This window comes from Clinocottus analis, unplaced genomic scaffold, assembly GCF_023055335.1.
Source record: "Clinocottus analis isolate CAN_PGR_092001 unplaced genomic scaffold, fCliAna1.0.p SCAF_15, whole genome shotgun sequence".
Classification (NCBI taxonomy): Eukaryota; Metazoa; Chordata; class Actinopteri; order Perciformes; family Cottidae; genus Clinocottus; species Clinocottus analis.
In genome coordinates, this window is record NW_027175876.1 from 5189190 (window position 1) to 5213020 (window position 23831).

The 23831-nt window shown below is 44.1% G+C and overlaps 1 protein-coding gene across 4 annotated transcripts in view; it reads right to left on the reverse strand.

The window, feature by feature from the left end:
* LOC137785452 (disheveled-associated activator of morphogenesis 1-like) overlaps positions 1 to 23831 on the reverse strand; it is a 44546-nt gene that overhangs the window by 13053 nt on the left and 7662 nt on the right. For 2 of the 4 annotated variants that reach the window (XM_068576697.1, XM_068576694.1), the window contains exons 1-5: positions 17358 to 17716; positions 6407 to 6695; positions 4400 to 4489; positions 523 to 594; positions 220 to 314 (exon numbers count right to left, since the gene is read on the reverse strand). In XM_068576697.1, coding sequence (XP_068432798.1) covers positions 220 to 314; positions 523 to 594; positions 4400 to 4489; positions 6407 to 6592 — 443 coding nt within the window. In that variant the 5' untranslated portion in view covers positions 6593 to 6695; positions 17358 to 17716. Of the gene's footprint in view, positions 1 to 219; positions 315 to 522; positions 595 to 4399; positions 4490 to 6406; positions 6696 to 17093; positions 17717 to 23831 lie in introns of those variants that run through there. The other 2 variants (XM_068576695.1, XM_068576696.1) reach the window with 2 other exon arrangements.

Sequence of the window (23831 nt, forward strand, 5' to 3'; positions counted from 1 at the left end):
GGAAAATCGTTCACCGACACCGCAGTGACCGTTATGGGCGTTCCCTTCTAAAAGGACTCATGAACATATCGCTGTGAGGAACCGAAAAGAGTAAAAGACAAGGAGAGAGCAGATGAACCGAAAGGAGATATGATGATGGATGACATTATATGTTAAGGACGAGGAGGAGATACAAGAAAAAAAGACAGGACTGAGGGAGATGAGGAAGTATTCGTCCACCTCATGGGTTGTGTCCTCAGAGCCGTCTTCAAGCTCTCGATGGTCTTGTTCCTCTCTTCCTCGTCTTCTTTCTCCAGAGCGAGGAGCGTCGTTCTCTGTCCAGCAAAAGATTAAACAGCATGAAGTCTGAGGGACAAATAAAGCTAACCTTCTACTGAGATGCACAGGATGTGATTAAAAAGTTATGTGTTGGCTCACTCCGAGGTTCAGATTGTTGGAAGTGATCAGGTTTTGTTCATCTAGCCCGGAGGGACATATTTTAATCCAAAAAGAAGCAGGAATAAAGTTAATGTAATTACTTACAGCTGCCATTGAATTGAGCTGATCAATGTAGTATTCTGGCCAACTGGTTGCACTTTTGTTTTCTTCTTGTTCCTGAAAAACAGAGAATAAAGAGAATAATTGATGCTGTGCAGTGATCCAAATGGGCATTGTTTTTTAGGAATGTCACACAGTCATAAAAAGGGGAAGAAGTAATGAGATGAGTTAATTAGAAAAAGATGTTTTTGACAAAAACGTGCTCTTGAAGGAAATATTTGTTGTATATTTGTTCACGTTTCAATGAATTAATGGCAAGCTGCAAACCAGATGGAGAACGTAGTTCCATCATTTTCAGATCAACTGGCTTTGAACGACATGAAATACAAACACCAGCGAACACACGGGGAACAGAAGCTTCAGGGAATGAATAGCCAAAAAGCCAAAAATGGAGCAGGAACTCAAAGTAGGGCGCCACAGATATCCAAACCCATTTTTCTCATCAAGCGCCTCACTGAGTTTCAGGAGGTGGTGAGAAGTGCGGAAAAGAGAGCACAGCTGCTTGAGAAAATCTTGAGATTAGCAAACGAATGTTAAAACTGTGGATTAAGGACGTGGCCTGATTTATGGTGCGATTAATCTCCTGACAGGCACGTTTGTAAAAAAAAAAAATAAAAAAAAAAGTAACGGTCAGACATTTCTGAGATGATTTAATTTTCTAACTCAAGAGGAAAACGTGGATGAGAAAATGACTTGACCGTGAACTTGGCTTGTACATAAAAGGGCCCCCCGGCTTTCATTTCAACTCCGGCTCCATTAAGCACAAGCGAGCTGTGACCATCAGAAACTAATTGGGCGTCAGTTCATAAAGCGGCCTGCGGAGACTTGGCCGCTCCGACAGAAAGTGCCGGCCTTGGCCGGGCTGCAGGGATGACGCAGTGACGGGAAGGTCAGATCCTGCTGTTCCACTCACGTCCGGTGCCAGCTTGACCAAGCCGGACGCTGGACGGAGTTCAGTCCATTACTGGAGCAGACGCAGAGGTGGGACCGCTTCCTCTCGCATCTTAAAGAGTTCAGCTTTCAACTCGGAAGTCAGCGCTCTTCAAACACCCGACATGTCTCCAGTTTATTTAGGGTCGGGATGAGAGAGAAAAATCGGGGAGTGTATTTCTGGGAGTCATTTTTTTCCACATTTGAGAAAGTGAAGATCAAAGAAAGGCCTGTTAGGAAACAGGAATCAATCTCAGTTATTTAGAGTCCGCTTGGAAGAGAAGTTCAGTTCCAGCTCTGTCCTGTCACAAATAACAAGGTTGTTTTTTTGGGAGGGGGGGGGGGGGTGACATTTGAAACCTCACTGCAAATCTCTGCTAACAACCAGATCAGTAAATCTGCCTCTTTGGCAGATGATGTAGCCTCCAAGAAGAGAGCTGACAAAGAAGGAGGAGGAAGACTGATGCTCTGCGGCATGATTTCATCGACTCAGGTGCACGGCCAAACCAAACAGCTCAAGCTTTGCTGCTTTGACTGACTTATCTCCTTCAGGCTGGGCCTAAGTTCTCAAGCCAAGAAACCACCGGCGGAAAGAAAAAAAAAGAGCGGCCTTATCACTCGCGAGCTCACAGCGCCCTGCTAATGACCCCATCTTCCTCCTTATCATCACCCCCTTGCCAGACACACAAAAGCTGCACCTGTGGAAGTGAAGCCTTCCTGTTTGCCTTGGACAACCGACCGTATCCTCTGCCTTTTCACACACACACACACACACACACACACACACACACACACACACACACACACACACACACACACACACACACACACACACACACACACACACACACACACACACACACACACACACACACACTTCCTCTCGGAGCTTAGATGAGCTTGTATCTGTCTGGGTCGGGGCCAGTGTCTGCCGAGTCAGCAAAATTGATTAATGTCCCTCCTTCCTTCGCCCTCTCTGCAGGTCGATGCAGCACATAAAGATTTGTTTCCACCTTCACGGCAACTCCGAAGCCGCCGCGCACGATCTCTAGAGGCCGAACCGAGGCAGCGCAGCATTTTGGGTTATATTATCAAAGCGGGCCTTGAGACTATCCTCCTAATGAGGCCACTAATTGGGATGGAGTAGAAACGGGAGCAGCCAGCATGCTCTTTTCATCTCCACTCTCCTCGCCTCGTAGCTGCGGGCTTGTGGATGCTGTGCTCAGCCAAAGTTCTAAGAGCATCAATACTCAAACAAAGTGAGTCTTCGGCCAAAAATGAATAATTCATCCGGACTTGTGATGCAGGTTTTTGACCACCGCTGACTCAAAACATTCTGTTATTGCTGACATTATTGGGACATACATATGGATCTTTAGAGGAACAGCTTAACATTTTAAGAATAGTGTTTATTGGTTTTGTTCCTGAGAGTTTATTTAATACGTTAATTATTAATACCGCTCTCATGTCGGTGAGGTCAAAAAGATGCTAAGCCACTTAGCTCATGTTAGCATAAAAATTGGAAGCAGGGGGAAACCGCTTGCTCCCGTCTAAATGTTTAACTATTCAATTAATGATTCCATACGTTTTTGTTTTTTTAAAGTCAGTATTAATATAGCATGACCAGGATGAGGTCAGCAGTGATGGAGGGGGTGAGATTTAATTAACACAGAGGGGTAAACATAAAAAAAAACAGAGAATATTCCATACTTTGGCTTTTAGTAAATTTGTGAAATAAATATCAACACCCCTTATTTGTAACTCGCATGATGGCGACCAGGGCAGTACTTTGTATGTATGATGGGTTTCTACAACCTATCCATTCATCACACTAAAGCCAACTCTCCTCACCTCCAGTTTGTTACCGGTTGTAGGAAAAGCAAGGCCTGTCTGCATGTCAGGCAGGACAAGATATCACACACACTCATACACACTTATCGCCTTCGGAAACACTGCTGTAACTATGCGAGGGCACATTCATTGGTGGTTTGAAAGCTCATCTCCACTTGATCTAAACTAGATCAGGCGTCTGCGTTTCGCTGCATGCAGGACAGGAATGAATATACAGGGAAAGGAGGAACAGCTGACAGTCCTCTTTATCAGCAAGGCGAGACATAATAAAACACGTCACTGTCACAGAGTGGTGGAGTATGTTATGGCTACACAAGTGCTTTGATGGGACAGGTGTATCATCTAAAAGGAGAAGCCGCATGATTAAAAATCCTTCTTTTGAATCAGGGTGTTGAACAATGAGACAAAGGAGGAAAAAAACACTTTGGAGTCAGAAACCTGCAATATATTTCAGTACTTTATAATTTCCGACACTGCCTTTTCTGTTTGTGGATTATCTAATGGAAAAGGCTAGGTTTAGCATTTGAGTTGCTCCCTCTAGATATCACTATTTTTATATCCACCTTGTGTAACATCCACATAGGTGAGTTATTCATGGTGGAGTGCAGACTTATTATATAGTGATGAGGACTGTAGTTGAAGAGATATATAACATTCTGGGGAATACAATTATTAGAAAGTACTCTTGGTGGTACTGGAGTAGTGTTTCTGAAATGTATTGTAAGTTTAATATAGCATGGTTTACATTACAACGCATTATCGGCAGTTTAGTTGGCTACATAATGTCTGTATTTTCATCTTACAGGCAGTTGTATACACCTTGCCTTAAAGATGAAACCCTGCATTGGACAGATACACAATGCCTGTTGTGAGCAGAGGAACACAGTGATACAAGGTTGTATTACTGTGTGGTCTGTGCTTGAGAAAACTCAGCTTCAAATAACAACAAATCAATGAGGGAGGCGATTACACAAACTTGGCAGGATATTTTCAGATATTATTCAGCGAGCGCAGCCAGCCGGCAGCAAGCTTGTGGAGGCTGATGTGGAGTTTGACCTAATGCACAGTGAAAGTCTTTTACCTTCTTTTTGCTGCAGTAGATTTGCCATTTCTTCTCTGCAGGCAGAGCGAACATGGCTTCCCTGTGCTTCTCCGAAAGGTCGAGCTCATCCTGCAAAGTGGGGACAGAAATGCAGATAAGGTTAAGAAAAAATGTGAAAGATTATGTCTTCACAATCCTTTACTGATGCCTTTATGGGGACGATAATATTCAATGAACACAGCTCACAGAGTACAGACAAGCTGTCACAACACTGTGCTGCAAATAAAATAATACCCACTTAAATCTACTTTGTTTTCCCCCCCAAAATAAAACCATGTGCCATCCAGGAGCAGTTGCAATAGAGCCCTGCACTCGGTGTGAGATGGTTTGAGCTCAATCTCTCCACGGTCAGTTGGATATCACTCATCGTCAAATCCAATATGAGTCTGAATCAAATCAGATGTCTTGCAGGCGTTTAGACGTGTGAGTAATGGGGAAAGAAAGATAAGGCGTGGTCTTTCTGCTCGACATGTGGCAACAAACATCTGGAGACAGCATGCGTCACGACGCCTCACAGATATTTTACAGAGGCACACAAAGGGTGCTGCTGGCAAGACGACATGCCAGAGAGCACTAAGCACTAAATGCACGTCTTAATGCAACTCAAACATATCGGCAAGTTGTATTTTGAGCACAAGTCATACATTTAAGTTGAGAGTTGGAGATTAGCCTTTGATGCTTTTTACATCCCAGCTTGGGGGAAACAATTCATGATAGATCGCTGGAGAAAAGTTACCCGTTTTCTATAATTCACATGTTTTTTTTGTTTTTTTTTGTGCTGCAGCAGGTTTGTTGTTGACGCTCCGTTTCAAAGTGTAAGATGGAAAAAAGAAGCTTGACCTCGGCGTGAAGGTTTTCGGAAAGCTTTTCTCAATGAATCTCAAGTTCAAAGGTCGGGTTTAATTGATCGTAACGGAGCAGATGGCCCCGACTTATTCCACAACGCAAGTTTTTTTGTTTTTTTTTCCCCCAGCAAGCTTGTTCAGATTATACACACACATGGAGGCTCATACTGGGCGAAGAGAGAAGCGCGTGGCTGTTTTCTTTCGGTAAACAGAGCGACTGAAAGCCTCCTCGTCTTCACACTCAACTTACTCAATTATGTCTTCATAAAGGGGCGGGAAACAAAAACAAGCAATTAGCGGATGGAGGAGGTCGAGACATGAAGAGCTTCTGAATGAGGTCCATTGATGTGCAAAAATGTCATGCTTAGATTACTGTGGCAACCACGGGAGAGGAAAATGGGGCAGGAGAGAGAGGAGAGCACAACAAATTAGAAGTGACAATAAGACAGAGGAAGAATAGCAGCCTGGCCCCGTTATTCACAAGCTAGTGTCAACAGGGAGGAAGTGACCGTTTAGTGGGGAATGTCTTAAAATATAACAGACCGTGTAAACAATGAGGTAAGTTTATATTTCAAAGACATGAAGTAAATAAAATATAAAAGGGTCTGTTATGCTCGATGTTAAACATGCGCTGTGAAAACCCAAATCATTAAACTCCTCTCGTCCTCTTGCTCGTCACTAAATCGAAATCTAAACCTTTAACCTCTAAACTTTTTTTTTTTAAAGAAGCCAAAAATAATTTACAGCTTGGCACTGTAGTTTTTGGCAAATGTACCCAAACAGGAGCAAATAGTGCATTTTTGGGGGACTATTTTGAGCTGCGGATTTATAAACATTTGGTGCTGTAGTCGGTCAGCGGCACAATGGTTTGTGTGGGATTGACTCAAAATAAAGTACAGTGGTCGTGCTCATGGTAGTAAAAAATGAAAGTCATTGGTGTGGGTCATGTATGTGCATTTTGGACAACTGAGGAATATGCTATAGAAGACCTCATCTACACAGGCAAAGGGGATTTGCTGACATTAAGAAACATTATAAAATACCACCAGACTTATCTTTTCAATAAAAATGTTTCTTTTGAATTCTACCAATCAATCAGGTCAGAAAGTCCTCAAGAAGAAACAGCAGAATCGAGTCTTACCACCAACTCGGAGAACATGCCATCCAGCTCGTCGTATCCGGGCATCGGCAGTGGCGGCTCCATGGACTGCAGAGCAAAGTCCTCCCTGAGCCGGTAGGTGATCTCCGGGTGATCGTTGCTGTTAAAACAGCAGAAGATGAAAGACAGGCCGCCGCGGCCGCCGCCGCCACGTTTCCGAGGAGCCATCGCTGTCCGATGGACCGGCAGGTCGGGTAGGGAGGGTGGGAGGCTCCTTCAGGGCCTCTTTACAGCCTCCTCCACCTCAGAGCTTGGCCTCCGTCAGAGAGTACTGTGGACAGGGAGAAAGGGACGCTTTTTAAAACCGGCTTTCAAAAACATCTGAACAGAAATGGAGTTCTCAAAAACAGAGAAACAATAGAAGATAATACGACTCATAAGTACTAACACATGGCCATTTTATTGGTGCTTAATACAAAGATTGAATACTTTATTCTATCCTGAATTAAATCCGAGGATGCTCAGTGATACTTTAAGGTCAAACTGGCCTAAATGAGTTGACATGAGTAGAACTGATCCGGACTAACAGCCGGACGACGCAATATCTACGAAGGCTTTGAGTTTTTCACAGTTACAGCGTAACCCTCGGGCCCTGGTAATGGTTAACGATGAAGGGTCATAACTTCTGTAAGAAAAGCACAATGCATCGTATCAGTGAAGGCCAGGACTGAGAGATTTCATTATATCGTTTACACAAAAGAGCCCCGGGAGAGTGTGATGTTTGAAATGGAGACCACAATTTGCCTGGATTAGTTTATTCAGGCCTTTTCATCTCCCCTTCCTTCCTATTCAGCATCGGCTTTCCTCTAAAGACCCAACGAGGGATGATTAGAGGGGTGTGTTTACAATGACCATGTTAAGAGGTGTGTGAAGCCTTTTGTGGTTTTGAAGACCGGCTTGGTCATTGTGGGTTAAGAGCAAAAGCGGGCCGTCTTTTAAACCCTGAGACGATACGGCGCGTTGGCCTGCCTGCATGTTGTTTAAAGAAGAAGTGAGATTTACAACACGAGGGGTCCACGTCAAACTTAAACATACAGCGCCTCAATCATCCTGATAACCATCAACGCCAGACCTTCCCTTCCTGGCTCTCCTGCCTTCGTGGACGCACATTGGTTTGATCTCCAGCAGCTGCCTTTTCACAAGTAATGTAAGAAATGTGGGCAATCCGGTTGGACTATTGTCCCATCTGCCCTCCCTCTCTATCGCACATACATATAGAGATCAGCTGTCATAAATGAACAGCATTGATGAGGAGGGTTGAGCACATTACAGACAAAACCAAGGCTATTTTTGGGCTGGTTTTCGCCACGCTAGCGGCAGGAATCTAGGGAGGGCCATGTTGGTGTTTCGGCTGTTGCACCGCTTTAAGAACTGGATGGATTGACATGATGTTTTTCCCCTAGTGTCACCACGAGTTTAACAACTGTATCTCTGATTAAAATGGCATTAAATGGATTGGCGTGGATTGTTCAGACATTCACGCCCACCTGAGGATAATTTCTAATAACTTTAGTCTTTATAACTTAAAGTCATTATAACTTATAATGACTTCAGTGATCCATTATATTTTCATTTGGTGGCGCCATCAGCTTTAAATATGATTTTGTCCAGTACTGTGGTTCATAGCCAATAACATCCCTTTGTGCCTTTAGTACTAGTTATAGCAAATGTTAGCATGCTAAACATCTGCACGTTAGCGTTGTCATTGTGAGCGTGTTGCCATTCTCGCTTTACAATTTAGCTCAAAGCACCGCGCTAAAGCAGAGCCTCGCAGAGCAACAGGCACGGCTGTTGACTGTTAGTCTTGCTTAATGTTACAGCCCTCGTGTCTTTTCTTTAGACGGTATCCTGACCTGGGATCAGATGAACTGTATGTGGAGCCGTCGGTTCTCTGGTTACGGCTGTTCAAACATTACGAGTGACAAGTTGCGAAAACATTAATTTTGAGACAAGACAGTCCTCGAATCTCACTGCTGAAAACATAAACATAAGTTTGATTTGTGACAAACTGCTAATTGGCACAAACACATTGAGGAAGAGGGGAGGCAGCTGCGGCGCGAGCGCTCAGGCCCGCTGGCTCAACTCCAAGCAGGAATAATGGAATAAAGTGCACGAGACCTCTTTGCTGTCTAGCAAATAAAGATGCGGTGTCCAGATAGCCACGAGGAAACCGTCGTCAGCATGTCACAAAAACAGCTCCACAGTCTCCCTCCCTGCTGGGCCGAGCGCTTTGACGCCAAGTATCATGACCACAGAGGCTGCGCTGACCTGCAGGAATTTCTGGATGTCTTTTCTTGGTGACCGAAAGCCCGCTGACTATTACCAAGTTCACTTGACCTTTTTCGTTGCGTTTTTCCTGGAAGTCAGAAGTTTCCCGCAGACAGACTGCACCGCGTGTTCGGTCCAGATTGAACGCCGTCCCTGTCATGTACTGCACTGTAATCGAAGATGAGCTCATTGGGTTGGGGCGACAAAGACAGCTAAAGTTACCTCTTCCAAAAGGAAAAGTGAAGACATTTCCTTTGGCAACTTTGTTTAAGTGGAGTCACTAAAAATATCCATTTTGTGGTCTACCTAAATAAAGCCCGATGCCATCACTGTTTCATTTTAGTCACTTTTTTGGTTCATCTGCTGTCCAGCAGCTGTACTTTTTAAATATGGAACAGCCGCTCAAGCAGTCTGAGACTTTTTCCACCCAACAGAAAATGTTGAAATCTGTTGTATTACTTTCATATTTCACCATGAAATGTGTTACTTTGTTTTATATACATCTCCTTTAATATGCTGATACCAACAAAAGAAAAACAAGGAAATCCCACAAAGGAATCTAATCAAAACACTTAAAAAGCAAAAAGATAAAATACCATTTCACAATTTCATGTTTTGTTCCAAAGTAAACTCTGCTGATAATGATTTGTTGCAATGACCACCTAATCAGACGTACAAGACATTTGTCCGAATTACCACTTGTGTTTCTTCGTGGCAAACAAACTCGTAAAAACTGGCAAACTGTCAAACAAAACGAACAATGGCCAACTTTCCTTCACAAGAATATTCACTACTTTTTAAATATATGTAAAGCGTATAGTGTACTGCACAGACAAGGTGCCTGAGGACAAATGGCCACACATGAGATAAAGTACACATAAAGTACACAGCAGCTCACCTTTACGAACACACTGTATTTATTTTGACACATCCTTGACTTTTCCAAATAGACTACCAGAGGCCTCAGCAGCAGCTGCTTGGCTTCACGCTCGCCATCTATTCTAGCATGAAGGGAAGAAGAAACTCAAAGCCCCCTTTGACCATATTAGTCCACAAAACTGCCCATCTTTTCCATTAGCTAAAGCGAGCTATAAACTTTGTGTAAACTCGTGAGCCAGAGTGGGACAGCACTGGTCCCCGTCCAGCTACAGGAACCTGTGCCACCGTCTGCCATGTGGGGAGGGTACAAAGACAAAGAGGCAGAGCACAAAGACTTGTTTAATATTTGGACCAGGCCTCCAGGAAGAGCGCCAGGATTTGAAACTTATTTTAAATTGCGGCAAAGCTGTCGCGTCCGTCACGTGATGCCATTGGGACTTTTATTTCCATAGACTTAGAAGAACTCAGAAGAAGTCTGAATAGATCTTTTTTTTTTAAATTTTGAAGTCCTCAAAGTTAGAGATGGGGACAATCGCTGGAAGATCCAACTATTTTCATCTTGATGCAAAACTCACGAGTCAAACTTTTTTTGGCTTTATATGCCAACGAGCAACTTTTCTAGGAATGAATGTGGCCCGCCTCCCACGCTGTACCGCTCCCTCCATACATCCATGGTCTGAACATGCAGACTGTGACATATTAAGACGTAGTGCTTGTGCTGTAATTGTTAACCTGCGAGACCTGAGCGCTCCGACATTCGCCCCCGGAGGTTGTCTGTCAGACGGTCAAGGTTCCCAACAAAACAGAGGCCTGTTAGAACAAGAGGACATTCCTATCATAGCCAGGTGAGCTCCGTGACCCTGAACAACACCCATACAACAACACCTTCCACTGTCACCTGCTCTAATAGAGAAGAAACAGGGATTACTTCAAATCCCAAAACAAGCATGTGCAGCTCTTGCAGCCAAGCTGACCCGGAGCTGTCCGAGCAGTCGAAGTTAGCAGAAGTAATGCTTATTTACAGGAAGTATCCTTGTAGCAGGCATGTTTGAAACCGTGAACAGTCTCCAAGTTGATGATAATGCCATGTAACAGCTGCACTTTCCATATAATCAAGAAGAATGATGTTTATACTGACATAAATCAACTCTTGGACCGTACTGGAGAAACGTCATGACTTTTGGAGGCGGCCTCTTACAGCACGAGGCATTCTTGTTGCACTCCTTCATTCATACACGTCCAACAATTAAACCCCGCCCACCCACAGCCACACGAAACACTTCTCTCTTTGTCTGTCGGAGATTTCTATCCTTGGATAGCCTTGTTGTTTTCGCGACCATGTGGTTCTGCGGGTGACCTGGCGTCGGCCCAGACTGTAAAAAAAGAGTCTCAGTGTTTGTAAAGCGAGTGTGAGCCCGTGCGTGACCTCTCCGCTAAACCTGAAGCAAGTGTCATGTCGGCTGGAGAAAAGGCAGAAGCGGAGAGGAGCGTCTCAAAGCCAAACACAGAGAGACGCTCATGTTACGAAACATGTGCGCAAAGGAAAGGAGAGCAAGAATTTATAGAAGATCTGACACTTTTCATCCAGCTGGCTTCATTCTTCTTCTGTTCTCTTTGTGTTCTGTCCATTTTCTTTCCTTCAGCCTCCTCGACTCTTTAAGCGTCCTTCAAGCTCTATATTATTTGCCGGATGACATCATTGATGGTGAAAATGTTGGGTTTGATTTCTCCGGTCCTGCTATGGTTGTTTGTACAAAAGCCAATCTAACAGTGCGAAAGTACTACTAGAAGGTACTATAAGGTACATAACAATAATTGCCCAAAAATGGACCGTTTAATAAGTAAAATTCGTGGTGTTGATATGTTGAAGGTACTGAACACTGTCAAACACAAAGGGACTCTAATCATTAAAACAGGACGTGCCTTTCTAAACCAAAACAAATCCGAGTAAAAACATAAAGTCTCACAAGTAATTAAATCTTTCATAAAATAACTGCCGTCATAAAAAGGTGGCTTTGTGTTTATAATCTATAAATACTAAAATAAAACAGGTCCACTTAACGCTGGAGCAGGAATCCAACCTTGGAGGGAGACCACAGTGGACAGTAGTGTATTGAAAGCAGATGTGTGAAATACCTTCTTTTGCACCAGCTGGCATCTATCAGCAGTTTCTGGCACACTAAGATGTACTTTTAATTTGTGATATCTACACTTGTTATGCCTGAATTATCCGCAGCACTTATGTTGGTTGGGACAAGACGCAACAGCTCAAATCTCCTATGTTTCTAATTGAATATGAGTATGAGAGCAGTAATAATCAATATGACGCGACAAGGTCGCTTCACCTCCATTTGTTTTGAGACGGGAGAAAGTATTTCTCTCTCGGGGTTCAAATGCTTATTGGAAATAATCTAGCTCTTTGAAAAGTCCTTGAGTAACACTCCCTTCCTGCTCCAGGGACATCGTTCTGTCCGACCCTGACCTCCGACCTTTCTGTGCAGCAAGCAAATGACAAAGAATTGTCACGGATAATGGAATCAATAAAGTGTCACGTTTCTGTTACTATCATCCTGACACTAAGCCATTCCTTTAACCCAAGACAGCACACATTCACACATTCATTATCAAATAATTCATTTCATTTGTTGTTTTTGTCGTAATTACTTTTTCTTTTCGTTTCCTGTTTTATTTTGAAGTCTGTGTCTCTTGTGTCTGTTTCCCCGCACTTCCCCCCCCTGTGATTGTCCGCCCTGCCCCCGATTGTTCCATTACATTTTCATTTAGTTGACGCTTTTATCCAAAGCGACTGACATGTGTGCTATAACCGCTAACCACTGAGCCGCAGTCGCCCCGACAAAGTTTCCTGCTTTGTCCAATCACCTGCACCTTCCATGTGTATTTAAACCCGGTTTGTCTCCTGCCCCATTGTCGGTTCTTATTGTGAAAGTCCTGCTCGATTTCCGCTTGACTCTTGCTCGACTTCTAAATTGCCTTTCCTTTTCTCTCGAGATTGTGACAGTTTTGGGTTTATCTGTAATAACAGGAAAATACAAAAACATGTTAACTGACTGCTTGCGCCCATTGCTGCAGCTGTGCTAGAGCAGGACCAGAGAGGCATTTGGTGCTCAGAAGTTTAATCTTCTTTTCTGCTTTAGGATTTTAGGATCAGACTTGCAATTTGATTATCATCTCACCACAGGATTTTCAAACGCGGGGCAGCTCGACATCGTAGGTTGGTGCAGTTTCCTTCTATCCGATGGCATTGCGTTACAGTATTTCCCACACTGACAAAATAATAGTGTACTTATAATACCAACAAAAAAAAAGGAGTCCACAGGAGACACGGTTCTTAATTTGTGGATTTGCAGTGAGCTTTACTTCGCTTCACTTTTGGAAACCCCCATGCCTGTTGTGCACTGCACTTGGTCATTTATTTTGGATCAATTTGGACAGCTGCAAACAAAAGGCTCAGGAGTCACACAGCGGAGGCTGCTGCTAGTCCTTTCAGCTCGGAGCTGCCCTGCTGAAAATCAATCAGCAACCCAGTATTTGGACACCGAGCGTTTGCTTAACCTGTGAAACTCAAAACTGTGTTGACTCAAGTCAACCACAAAATGCTCAATAGTAACAACAGTCAAACGTAATGAAACAGTCTCCATTTCTAAACGCAGCTGCAGAACATGAAAACAGAAGAAACTCAAATCTCTTTAACCTCAAAGCCAACATTAATAACTGCTAACTGAAAGTAAACCTACCTGTGTTGGTTCTATAAAACGGCAGCTATTTGGCAATTATTTTCATGTTGAACGGGATGTTTCACATCGTCTAATTCTCTCCGGTTTAGCTACGGTACAAACGGCACAGTAGTATCCAATTGTCTCGCACAGCTGGATGGCATACATAACGCTCGCTCTGCCAATTACTTAATGGTGGCCCAAGTACACAATGAGTAAACACACGCAGACTTGGACCCACATCAGAAAACAACTGGGTCGAGACAGAAATGCTGACTGGCAGGTTAAGAGGAGATTAAAATCGACCAGAGGGACATCAGAGAGCCGTCCACTCGGTCCTCTCGGCCCTCTCGGCGTGAAAGCAGCAGTGCTACAGGAGCAGAGCTGCTCAGCTCCCATGCATGTGTTGCTCGTGTGCACTTGTGTTTCAGGGTTGTGGGTCTAGATGTGACAAAGGCATTGCCTCTGGAGCATTAATGTCACATGGCTGAGGGAGCAGTGCTGAAGTGGCTCTCACATTACCGGATTAACATACAGAGAGAGTGCAGAGAAATGGATAACAGCACAGGGACAGACAACGGAAGCTTTTCTTCCACCAGCTGACACATTTTTACACTAAATGTCTCTCGTCTACATGGTTGCCGGTTCAAACTCGGCGCATTTTGTGGCACTTTGAAGTAGCGACGGTGGATTGTCACAACTTGTGTAACTTTCAGCTGCAGGAAGGCAATGCCTTTCTTTTGGTGTGCTTGACTTTCCAGTTTTTATTACGACACATACATCTGTACACATATACAGTACATATACAAATAGAAACTAATACGCTAAAAAGCTTAAATGAGACCGACCTAAACTTCCTGATTAAGCCTTTTTGAGTAGAACCAACTATTCCAAGAGCTGATGAATCATGTATCCATGTATATTGGTTTTGTATCATTCTAAATTAAAAGCCTTTGGGTGTTATTAGTGCCTCTGTGCTGTTTAAGGTCAGCTGTAACATTCAACATGACGTCTAATGGTTCCCAGTGAAGCTGCATTATATTCTGTGCTCTGGTACCAGCACACAGACACTGCAGTGTCTGTTGTAACAAAAAACAGGGGCCTCCATCAGCCATATCACATTAAAGTAATCTAATTAAGTTCCACATCCTCCCTCGTTAAAAACACACTGGGTCTGTCTTCACACGTTTCACCCAGAGACTTCCAGTCGCAGTCAGCATGCGACGGCCGGCCTCAGTATCTCTCGCCAGGCCAGTTTTCGACAGTCAAGGTGAATTATCTGATCAGAAATAAAGCACCAAACAGGAGCGGGGGATAAAGGCCGTGTGATCAGTGGAAGCTGACTAACTCACTGTGTGCGTGCTTCATGCCGAGGCCACAGCAGTATTTGATGAACAGAGGGTTGTGCGAAACCCTGTGATGATGAACTAATGTTTGTCAATGAAGTTGTTTTGTTGCCCGGGAGAGATTCAATCCCGGCTGACTCGAATTTGCGGTGGACTCTAGCTCATTACAAGTTACTCCTTAAGTTGTGCCGCAGTGATCTAAAAGCCTGGAGATGATCCACTTAACGGCAGACCCACAGAGTGTTTGTTTTGACTACTCAAACACTTTAATGAGCGGTGGATTATAGTAAGTTAGTAACACATTTTGCACAGGGCTTGAGCCATGCATCTGAGTCATAGAGATACTGGATGCTCTGGACACATGCATCTCTATCTCCCAAATTAATTAGTGAGGACAATTCACAAGGCCGCTATAGAAAATGATCTAAAACTGTTCTCTGTTCCACGCCTTAAAAAGTAATTCTGCGGTATTCCCCTTTAACTCTTACACGCATGACTGATAGCAGCAAAACAATTGTAAGTTCAGGATCGGGGAGTGTGCGGCTGAAATGTAGGGAGGACAGAGATTAAAAAGCAGGTTAAAGGCTGCTGCTCTTTCCGCAGGCAATGTTGTCGAACCCGTTCTGCAGACAAGCTCCTCAACCCCCAACTCTTAACATGTTAGCATTCTTCCTCGGGTCAAGCCGTCAAGTGGAGGTTAGACTCGGGGCAAAGAAGAAAACTACTCGAAAAAGGCGACAATATGCTTGCGAGGGTTTCGTTTTAGCCCTCCGGGTTCATTATGTCAGCTTTGATTTAAAACACTGGAGAAGAAGGGATAGTTTGGGTTAAAAATAGCACGAGCAAATCTACCGCTACCTTATTGTGAGAAATCTGAACAAAAACATGATGTTGACGTTCGTAAAATTTCACAACCGCAGCTTCACTTTTATGTTTGGGTCATAAAATATAAGGTTGTTTTTCCCAGATATATTAATTTCCATTCATCGCATTATTATATTCAGTGTTACAATATATAACAGAGAAGAAGAATACATATTTCCAGCTCTACACTGATTATGTTTACTTGCATCCAAACAAATATGGGGTATTCCCAGACGCACTACACTTGGGTCGTCAGATTTTCTTAAAAATTTGAGTTAATTGCTTTGTTATTATCAATTTAGACAACGTAATTGTGTATCTTGACATATGATTTCATCATGATGTGATTCCATTAAAAGTAAATGATCATATTGAACTATTATTATTATAATAAGCAATAATTCTGACTTAAAATGACTGAATACATAATTGTAAAAGACAGCTTCAGGAAGCCGCTGAACAGAGAAGCATGAACCTCGTGTGAGTTCAGATATACACGCTGTGGACTTTGAACAACTAAAAACATAAAGCGCGGCAGCAGCTGTCAGCGTGATCTTCCTCCGTCTGTGCGAGGAGGAACAGTCAACATGGCGAAGTCAATACGAGAGTCACAAATAGCAGTGAGCGAGATAACCTCTCAGATCATCAATAACGGGGCGTGGAGAGCTTTTAATCTGGGATACCTCGAGCTGACGCCTGTGCTTCTAAAAAAAAAAAAAAATCCCTACCTCTTTCTCAGTTGCTATGGTAACCTGAGCGGAGGGTGACAAGCCGGGTGGGTGAGTGTTTAATGTAAGCCCCCCTTCCACCGCACATTACTCTCCTTTTTTCTCCCAAAGCTGCCCTGGCTGTTTACAGGGGAGAAAATAGGATTGTCTCTCTAATTCAGCGGACAAAAAAAACAACAAAAACAAATAAAAAAAAACCCATTAAGGATTACAGAGTCAAATCCAGCTGCAGCGCCGTGAAATCCTGCAGCGCTACAAAGACTTGTCAGTCAGTCCTCTGTAATACATCAGACCGGAGAGAATCCGCATGCGATGCAGAGGATTCAGAGCCTCTGGAGAGAAGCTGAGGAAGAGAGCGTGGAACCTGAGAAGGATGGGCAGCGACAGGAAATGAGCGAGGTGAATGAGCATCAGACGCCCCCCCCACCCCCCTCTGCTCAAGGTGACTTTCCTTTACATTGACCTGATTATCTGCACCCCGCCCCACCGTCATGGAAAAAAAAAAAAGCATGCCATCCTCTTCTCATTTGACACTGATAATGGGCTGCACTCTGCAAGCCAGAGAGAGGGAGCCGGTGGGAGGTAGCGGGCTGTGTAGCCTCTGTGCACGAGCACATATTTCCACCACCACCTCACCCTATCTCCAGACCAGCCTTGTCATTACGGGGCATTCCCCGCATAGACGGGACAACTCTCTCACCAAGAAATCAGCCCCCGGGGCTGGCTGATCGGAGCGCCCTGTCATCCACCCCTCCCCCCTCGCGCCCCCCCCCCCCACCAGTTACTACAGCAACACCGTTTTTCCGCACCGACACCCCTTAATAAGACAGACATGACAAAAATCACCTACGTTGGGGTGAGAGGAATCCAGTCTGTATCCTGGGGAGTGATAGAGCGAACCAGCAGCTCCGACTCCCCTCATCACAGACACACACACACACACACACACACACACAGAGAGACACAGATAGCCTCGGACTATCTCCCGGTCACATGCAGTCCACACACACATTCCAATCAGCAGCCGGCTTCGGCTCCTGCGCTCCTTTTCTCCTCATCCCTGCACTCATTTGATTAGGGGCTGGAATAGGCAGATTCATTGAGCTCGTCTTACCCTGTCCAGCAGTGAGCTCGCCTCTGTTGCATTCCCTTTTTTTTATTTTTTTTATCCTCGACTCACTGCGGTATCCAGCGTGCTGCACTGTCGTCAGGAACACACAACACACGGCTGGGCATTTCCTACGTGAGCTATGTCATCCGCGCAGGTTTTCAAAGTCGTCGCTGCTAAAAATCGGCCGGGAGGAAAATCCCAGTCAGGTGGAGGCGGTTTTTCTCTTGACGGCTCTGAGGGAAAGCGAGGGGATGAGCCAGCCGTGTAGCATGAGCTGTTGTTTGGGTTCCTGCAAACAGTCAGCTGTGCCGGCGAGAACTTCTCCTCGGATCCACGCCCTCCCTAACCTCCTTCTCCCTGCCTCTCTCTCTCTGCAGAATGCAGTGGGGGCCGAGGGGACAGGCACAGATGTTGCTGGCTCCAGGCCACACCCCTTTTCAACACTCCCAGTCCTAATAGGATGCGGTCGAGCCATGGCCGCCGCCCAGCCCCCCTCGCTCCCCCGCCCCGCCCCTTATAGACTGGCTTTGGACAACTTGTTTAGGGTTTGTTTGGAGAGGGCTTGTTTGGAAAGCTGCAGGAGGGAAACAAAGCTAAAGTGTAAAAAATGTGTGCGGTGTAAACGTGTGTGTCGGAGGGAGAGAGATGCTAATGAAGAAATGCTGAAAACATACACCATGAAAGATCTAGCGTCGCCCATAAACAAATCCCGAGTATAATAAAACCTCAATTAGCAGAAGCAACTTAAAGCGTTGCACAGACTCCATCCAAACAGTCTTGCAACGATTAGACAACTGACAAAGTATCCAGAGGATTTTAATCCAAACAAACCCACACACTCCCACCTGATTGACAGCACAAGCAAATCGGCGACATTGTCAACATAAACAATGCAACCTTGCAGAATAGTGGTATTTTTTGGACTGGGTCAAAGTGATGGAAATGTGTCAGGAGGATGTTTATCAAAAATAAGCGCTTCACTTGACACACCTGTACATGACGTTCATAACGTTTATAAATTATACCCTTCATTTAGTGTGTTTTTAAAGTAACGCATCATACAACTCCAGCTAAAGCTCTGGGGGGGTTGATTAAGACATCGACAGACTTTGCACTTTCCCTTTTTCTCTTGAATTTTGACGTGAAAGTTAAAAAATGACAAACTCCGCTGGCGGTCGGTTACATCAGCTGACGCTAATTAACGTTAATTGTGTCACCAAGTTGATGGCAGGCCTAATAAATCACACTCGGCTGCGGGTGTGTTTGCGCCGGCTGTAAAAGGCCGCGTCGGCTTCTTGCTAAACCAAAGATTGTTCATGAGGTAAATGAAGCATCACTCTGTCACGCCGCCGCGCGACCACAAGTGGACTGTGCAGAGGTTTCATAGTTCCCACAACATCTCCCTCGCTGATTGTGCCTTGTCAGTTTAAGGAGTTGCATTTGTCCACTGAAACTTTCATCTTTATCACATCAATCATTTACGCTTATTTTAATGCGACAGACACCTATTGAATAAACACGTCGTTAGACGTTAACGTTGAGCTGTTAAATACACAATATTTAAAGGACTCAGGGTCAGGACATCCCTTCTGTTATGAAGGAGTCCATGACGTTACACTGTTATTGTGACTATGAGAGCCGTGTTGATTAAACTGAGGTTATTCTGGAGCATCCAAAGAGAACATCCAAACTAATAACTACTTTGTCCTTGTTAATGCAGGAGACGTGTTCTCATGAGAGAACAGAAGTTGTGTACCTGAGTCAAACCCCTCAGGTGTTGACAGAGTAAGTGTCACGTACACGTCATTTACTTCCTGTTCTTTAGAAGTGAGTCAGTCGTGACTGAAGGGTATCACAGTAACAAGCTGTCATAGTGCTTTTGTTGTATATTTCTGTCAGGCAACACCGCTTTGTCCAATGAGCATCACCCGGAAATGTGGCAGAAACACTCAGGAGTATCAAATGCTTTGTAACTGAGACGGTCCCTGAGACCGTGGATCCCCACTACGATGTCTGGACTCTGCCAAAAGGAAGTCACAAATCAAGCCTAAAAGCAAAATTTTTCCTCAACAGCTGTGAGTGAGCAGCCACCCTCAGTACTAGAAATGCTGCCATGCTTTATCCTGTTATAAAACCTCACAAACCAACCACTTTCCATGAAGGATTAAGGACCATTACGGTCATTTTACATGATTTTTCGGGGTTGTTGAAACATCAAAGTTTTCAAACAGCTGCCAACACGTAAAGTTGCCCGCAGCTTTAAGATTTCTGGACCCCTTCCCAGTCACAGGTCATGCTCGCTGAAATAATACAATCTCCGAAAGCGTTGCAACTTTCTGCTTCAGTTTTAAAACGGCCATAACTGAGACTGCGCTGTGAAACCGGGCGTGTGTGAAACAGTTTATCTGTGCAGGTCTGGTGTAGCAGACCGAAGTCATGAGTGGAGAACAGTGGAAGCTGTACGGGTTTTGGGTAGCTGCCTCTGTAAAGAATGTCATGCAGCTGGAACAACAGACAGGTCCTGCGCTCATGGAGGGCTTCTGTTCTGGTGGGACGTTTCATCCCTGTCGATAGAAGACTGATGTTTGGGTGACCTCAAGGGTACCAGGTACGTACAACAGGAAATGTATGGGACTCTGCAGGCGACGATGTTTTCAGGCCTGTCTGTGTTGGAGGATTCAGAGTAAGACGTTCGTGCCTCGTTGGTTGAATCTTTGGGAGTTTAATCTGTGCCAAGTCGTCAGTAACTGATAATTATCAAAGTCTCTCCTCCAGGTTCGGGAGTGGGAGGTTACTCTGTGTCTCATAGTGCACTGTATTATCTAACCTCCCTGTTGTTGTTCGCTACCTGCCAGTTTAAGATGCATGTGCACGACATGAGGACAATGCCGCTGCTACCACAAGCAGAAAGAGAAAATGGGCTTTAATACTCCAATAAGCAATATATACATTTTCTATTTAACACTACTACAATAATACATTTACAGAAGAATCAATCATGATTTAGTGACATATTACATGCCACCCCCTTTATTCCAGCGCTACGAAGAGGCTTTTGCGTCTTCACTTTTAAAAGTAAGAAGAAGCTTGAAAACATCCTCGTCTTCTTCAACGACTCAAACAGAGATGTGTTTGTGGGAACCTTCTCTCTCTTTACTGCACTTTTCTGTTAATAATTAAGCTTGTAACGGCAGATAAAACTCAACGTTAACCTATTCTATCTGGTTTACAATCAATTCCTGTTGCTGTTGGACATTTGGGATTTTGTGTCAGACCAGAAATATAAAAAAAGAAAACATATATTACATACATATATAAGACATATTAAAAAAACAGAATCAACATCACTCGCCATCAACCTCAGTGGCAGATGCAACTACTCAAACCTCCATATTGCTTCATTGACAATATTGCATCACAACTGAACAAGTTAATTAAAAGTTGAAAGCTGCTGAAACTTGGAAATCAGTTTGCAAAGTAAACATGAACATCTGATTGGCTGCAGATGACCCTGAAAAGTTCAGCTGTGAGTTCTGCTGGTGCTATTGAGAGGAAAAGGACATGAGTGAACTGATAATCTAAGTGCTTACAATGTGAAAAATTTGAAAAATGTGGTCAAAAGCTGAACACTGGAACGGATAAAATAGCGGAAAATAAATAAAGTTTTGCGACAAGCTAATGATAAGGATATTTTCAGCAGAATCATGACTGACAGACCTTAAAATAAGATGAAAAAAAAAGTCTTTCTCTGCCTGCAGCCAAGGAATGTGTGAAGGGGTAACGCTATATTATGGCTCGTATCATGTGGTGGAGGGGGAACAGGGCTCCACCGTACATAGGTTTCATTTAGGGTGGGGCTATATCCATAAATTCCACCCGTGCGGCCCTTCCCTTGCAGGAGACCCTAACATTCACAAATTAAATGCCAGGATTGAAAAAGGTCCCTCGTGGTCTCTACCCACCCTCCTCTGGAAAGCTTGTAATTAACCCCCTGGAATAGAAAGGTCCATCCCAGAAGACCACTTTCTGCAGCCACTAATTTTTAGAACACAGCCAAGCAACTGCAAACATGAAAATGAAGCCCAGATATGAAAAATAATAAAGTTTAGACAATGAAATGAAAAGCAGACTTTGAAAAGACAAATGGACATTAACCTCATGGTAGGGACGGGCTTTTCCATACGTCATGGCTGAAGTGTCCATATTACCTTTTTTCTTATCTCACATGATCAGAACGAGTGAGGATCTATTTCCTGTGTAATCAGTGTCTCATATTAACTTTTTAACTCTCTACCAAGACGACTTCTCGATGAAGAAAATGGCCCTGCGTGTTTTTCACTGGACCAAATAATACATAGCATTTTTTTTGTTGCCACATTTACATTCTTTTCAGTGCATTTCATTGAGTGAATAAGGTATTATGACGAACACAAACTTAAAGAAGACCACTCTTTTTGTAGCTAGTCTGTTTTGGTGCAAACATTTACTCGACAGTCCAGCGGATTGCCTTTTAACGATTCATTTGACAAACGGCAAATCTACCGTAATCTACACTAGGGCGCTACATAACAAAAAGCATATGAATAATAAAAACATCATGAATGTGCTCTGTTTGAGGAAAAGAGCATATCAACTTCCAGCTGATCATCCGTCAAACAGTCACTAATCTCACATTTAGAGCGTATATATGCACTGAAACAAATGTATACGCACATAATGTAAAATGGTAGAGAACGTGTAATTGACATGCTGTTTCATTGACCATCACATTTTGAATCATCTTCTTCATTCACGACCTGGCAAAGTGAAGGATACAGGGATTACACTTATTCTCTTCAGTGGTAGTGGAAGGCACGGCTGCAGAAATATAGTGAAGTGAACGGCTGCAGCTGCACTGAACGTGCTTGTAGCGGATTGACAGAATGTGAGGGTTAAAAGGCTGTGGCTTAACTTGTTGATCCCTCCAGATGTAGGTCAAGCTCACCGCGCCGAGAAATCAGCGGTTAACGATTTCAGCGGAGAGATAAGAGCGAGGAGGCCGCATAACGCAACCAGTGTTATGACAGAGGAAACGTATGACAAACAAACAAATCAAACAGAGTTACGTTAATCCAACATAAGCCAATCAGCATCCAGTCTGCTCGGAGGGTGAAGACGTGGCCGTTAGCTAATGTCACACACGGATGCTCTGAGAATTAGCTCACCAGTCTAAATCCATGTGAAAAGGTCTGAGGTCTCTGCCATCGACTGTGACCGCCCTCATGGGTGTGAGGCTGGCTTACGTCCAGCCGGACGAAGGACTGACTCACACACAGAGGCAAAGTATGAAGCCCAGCTACAGTACGCGGCCATCTTGCATGAGTGGATGTCTGGGCTAAAAGCTGCTTATCTCAGAGTGTGTCATAATCTCAGCAGCGAGAGAGAGAGAGAGAGAGAGAGAGAGAGAGAAAAAAACAACCTGAGACCAGACGAGCCAGAACAAAATATCAACGCGAGGGGAGATCTGCTGGGAAGCCTGAACCGAGAGCTTGGCCGCGCAATGAAAAATAAAACCAAAACACAAATAGCTGAAAAAAGGATGTTTGGGGACGTTAACAAGGACACCTGCTGTTTAACAGGATCGACCTGACAGCCTGTGCCCCGCGGCCTCGCAAAGCCAACTGCTGGGACACAAACAACACTGTGCTCGGTACGGCGTTGATATCGCTCTCATTCTCCTAAAAGCAGGACTGATAGATACAAATGTAAAACAAGCACCTAAATGACACTTTACGATAAGCATCAACTGACAGATGAAGCAGTTGTTCTGAATGGATCGACTCAAAATCATAACACTGGGGAAAGTATAACAAGTTACATAACGGCGAGAAAAGAAAGAAATATGGACGTGGACAATGGTTGCCACTAAAAGCTGAAACACAATCACTCCCGAAGAACATTTAGCTGTTGACGCAGCTGGTTTTGTCCGACTGCACGGCTGTTTTGACGGCTTTTCGACAGCAATGTTATCGCACAGATATGTTATACTGTGGGAACCTCGTCGCCGAGTACTCTGCCCAAAGAAACCAGGACACTTTCTAGTCCTGGAGGGGAAAAGGCGGCTGCTGTGGCTCTCTTTTCAGATGAAAAAGAAAATGTTCCCTCCCCGCCGATGTGTTGCATCAGTGAAAGAATGAGGACAGCGGTGTCAGTTTATAACCAGGCTGGGATGCATTACTTTCATGAAAGTTATTCTTTAAGAAGTCAGAAATGTGCGTCGCGACCAAAAAGACAAACAAACAAAAGGCGCTTTCTGAAACAATCCCCCAATTCTACTAATTCAATGAGAATGTGCATGACTGACATTACCGGAACCAGAGACGCCAACTCAGTTAACGGGAAATAACATTAGAGAGTTAAGAATACCAGCAACATCTCAGCTTAGGAGGCCTAGAGACAACACACACACACACACACACACACACACACACACACACA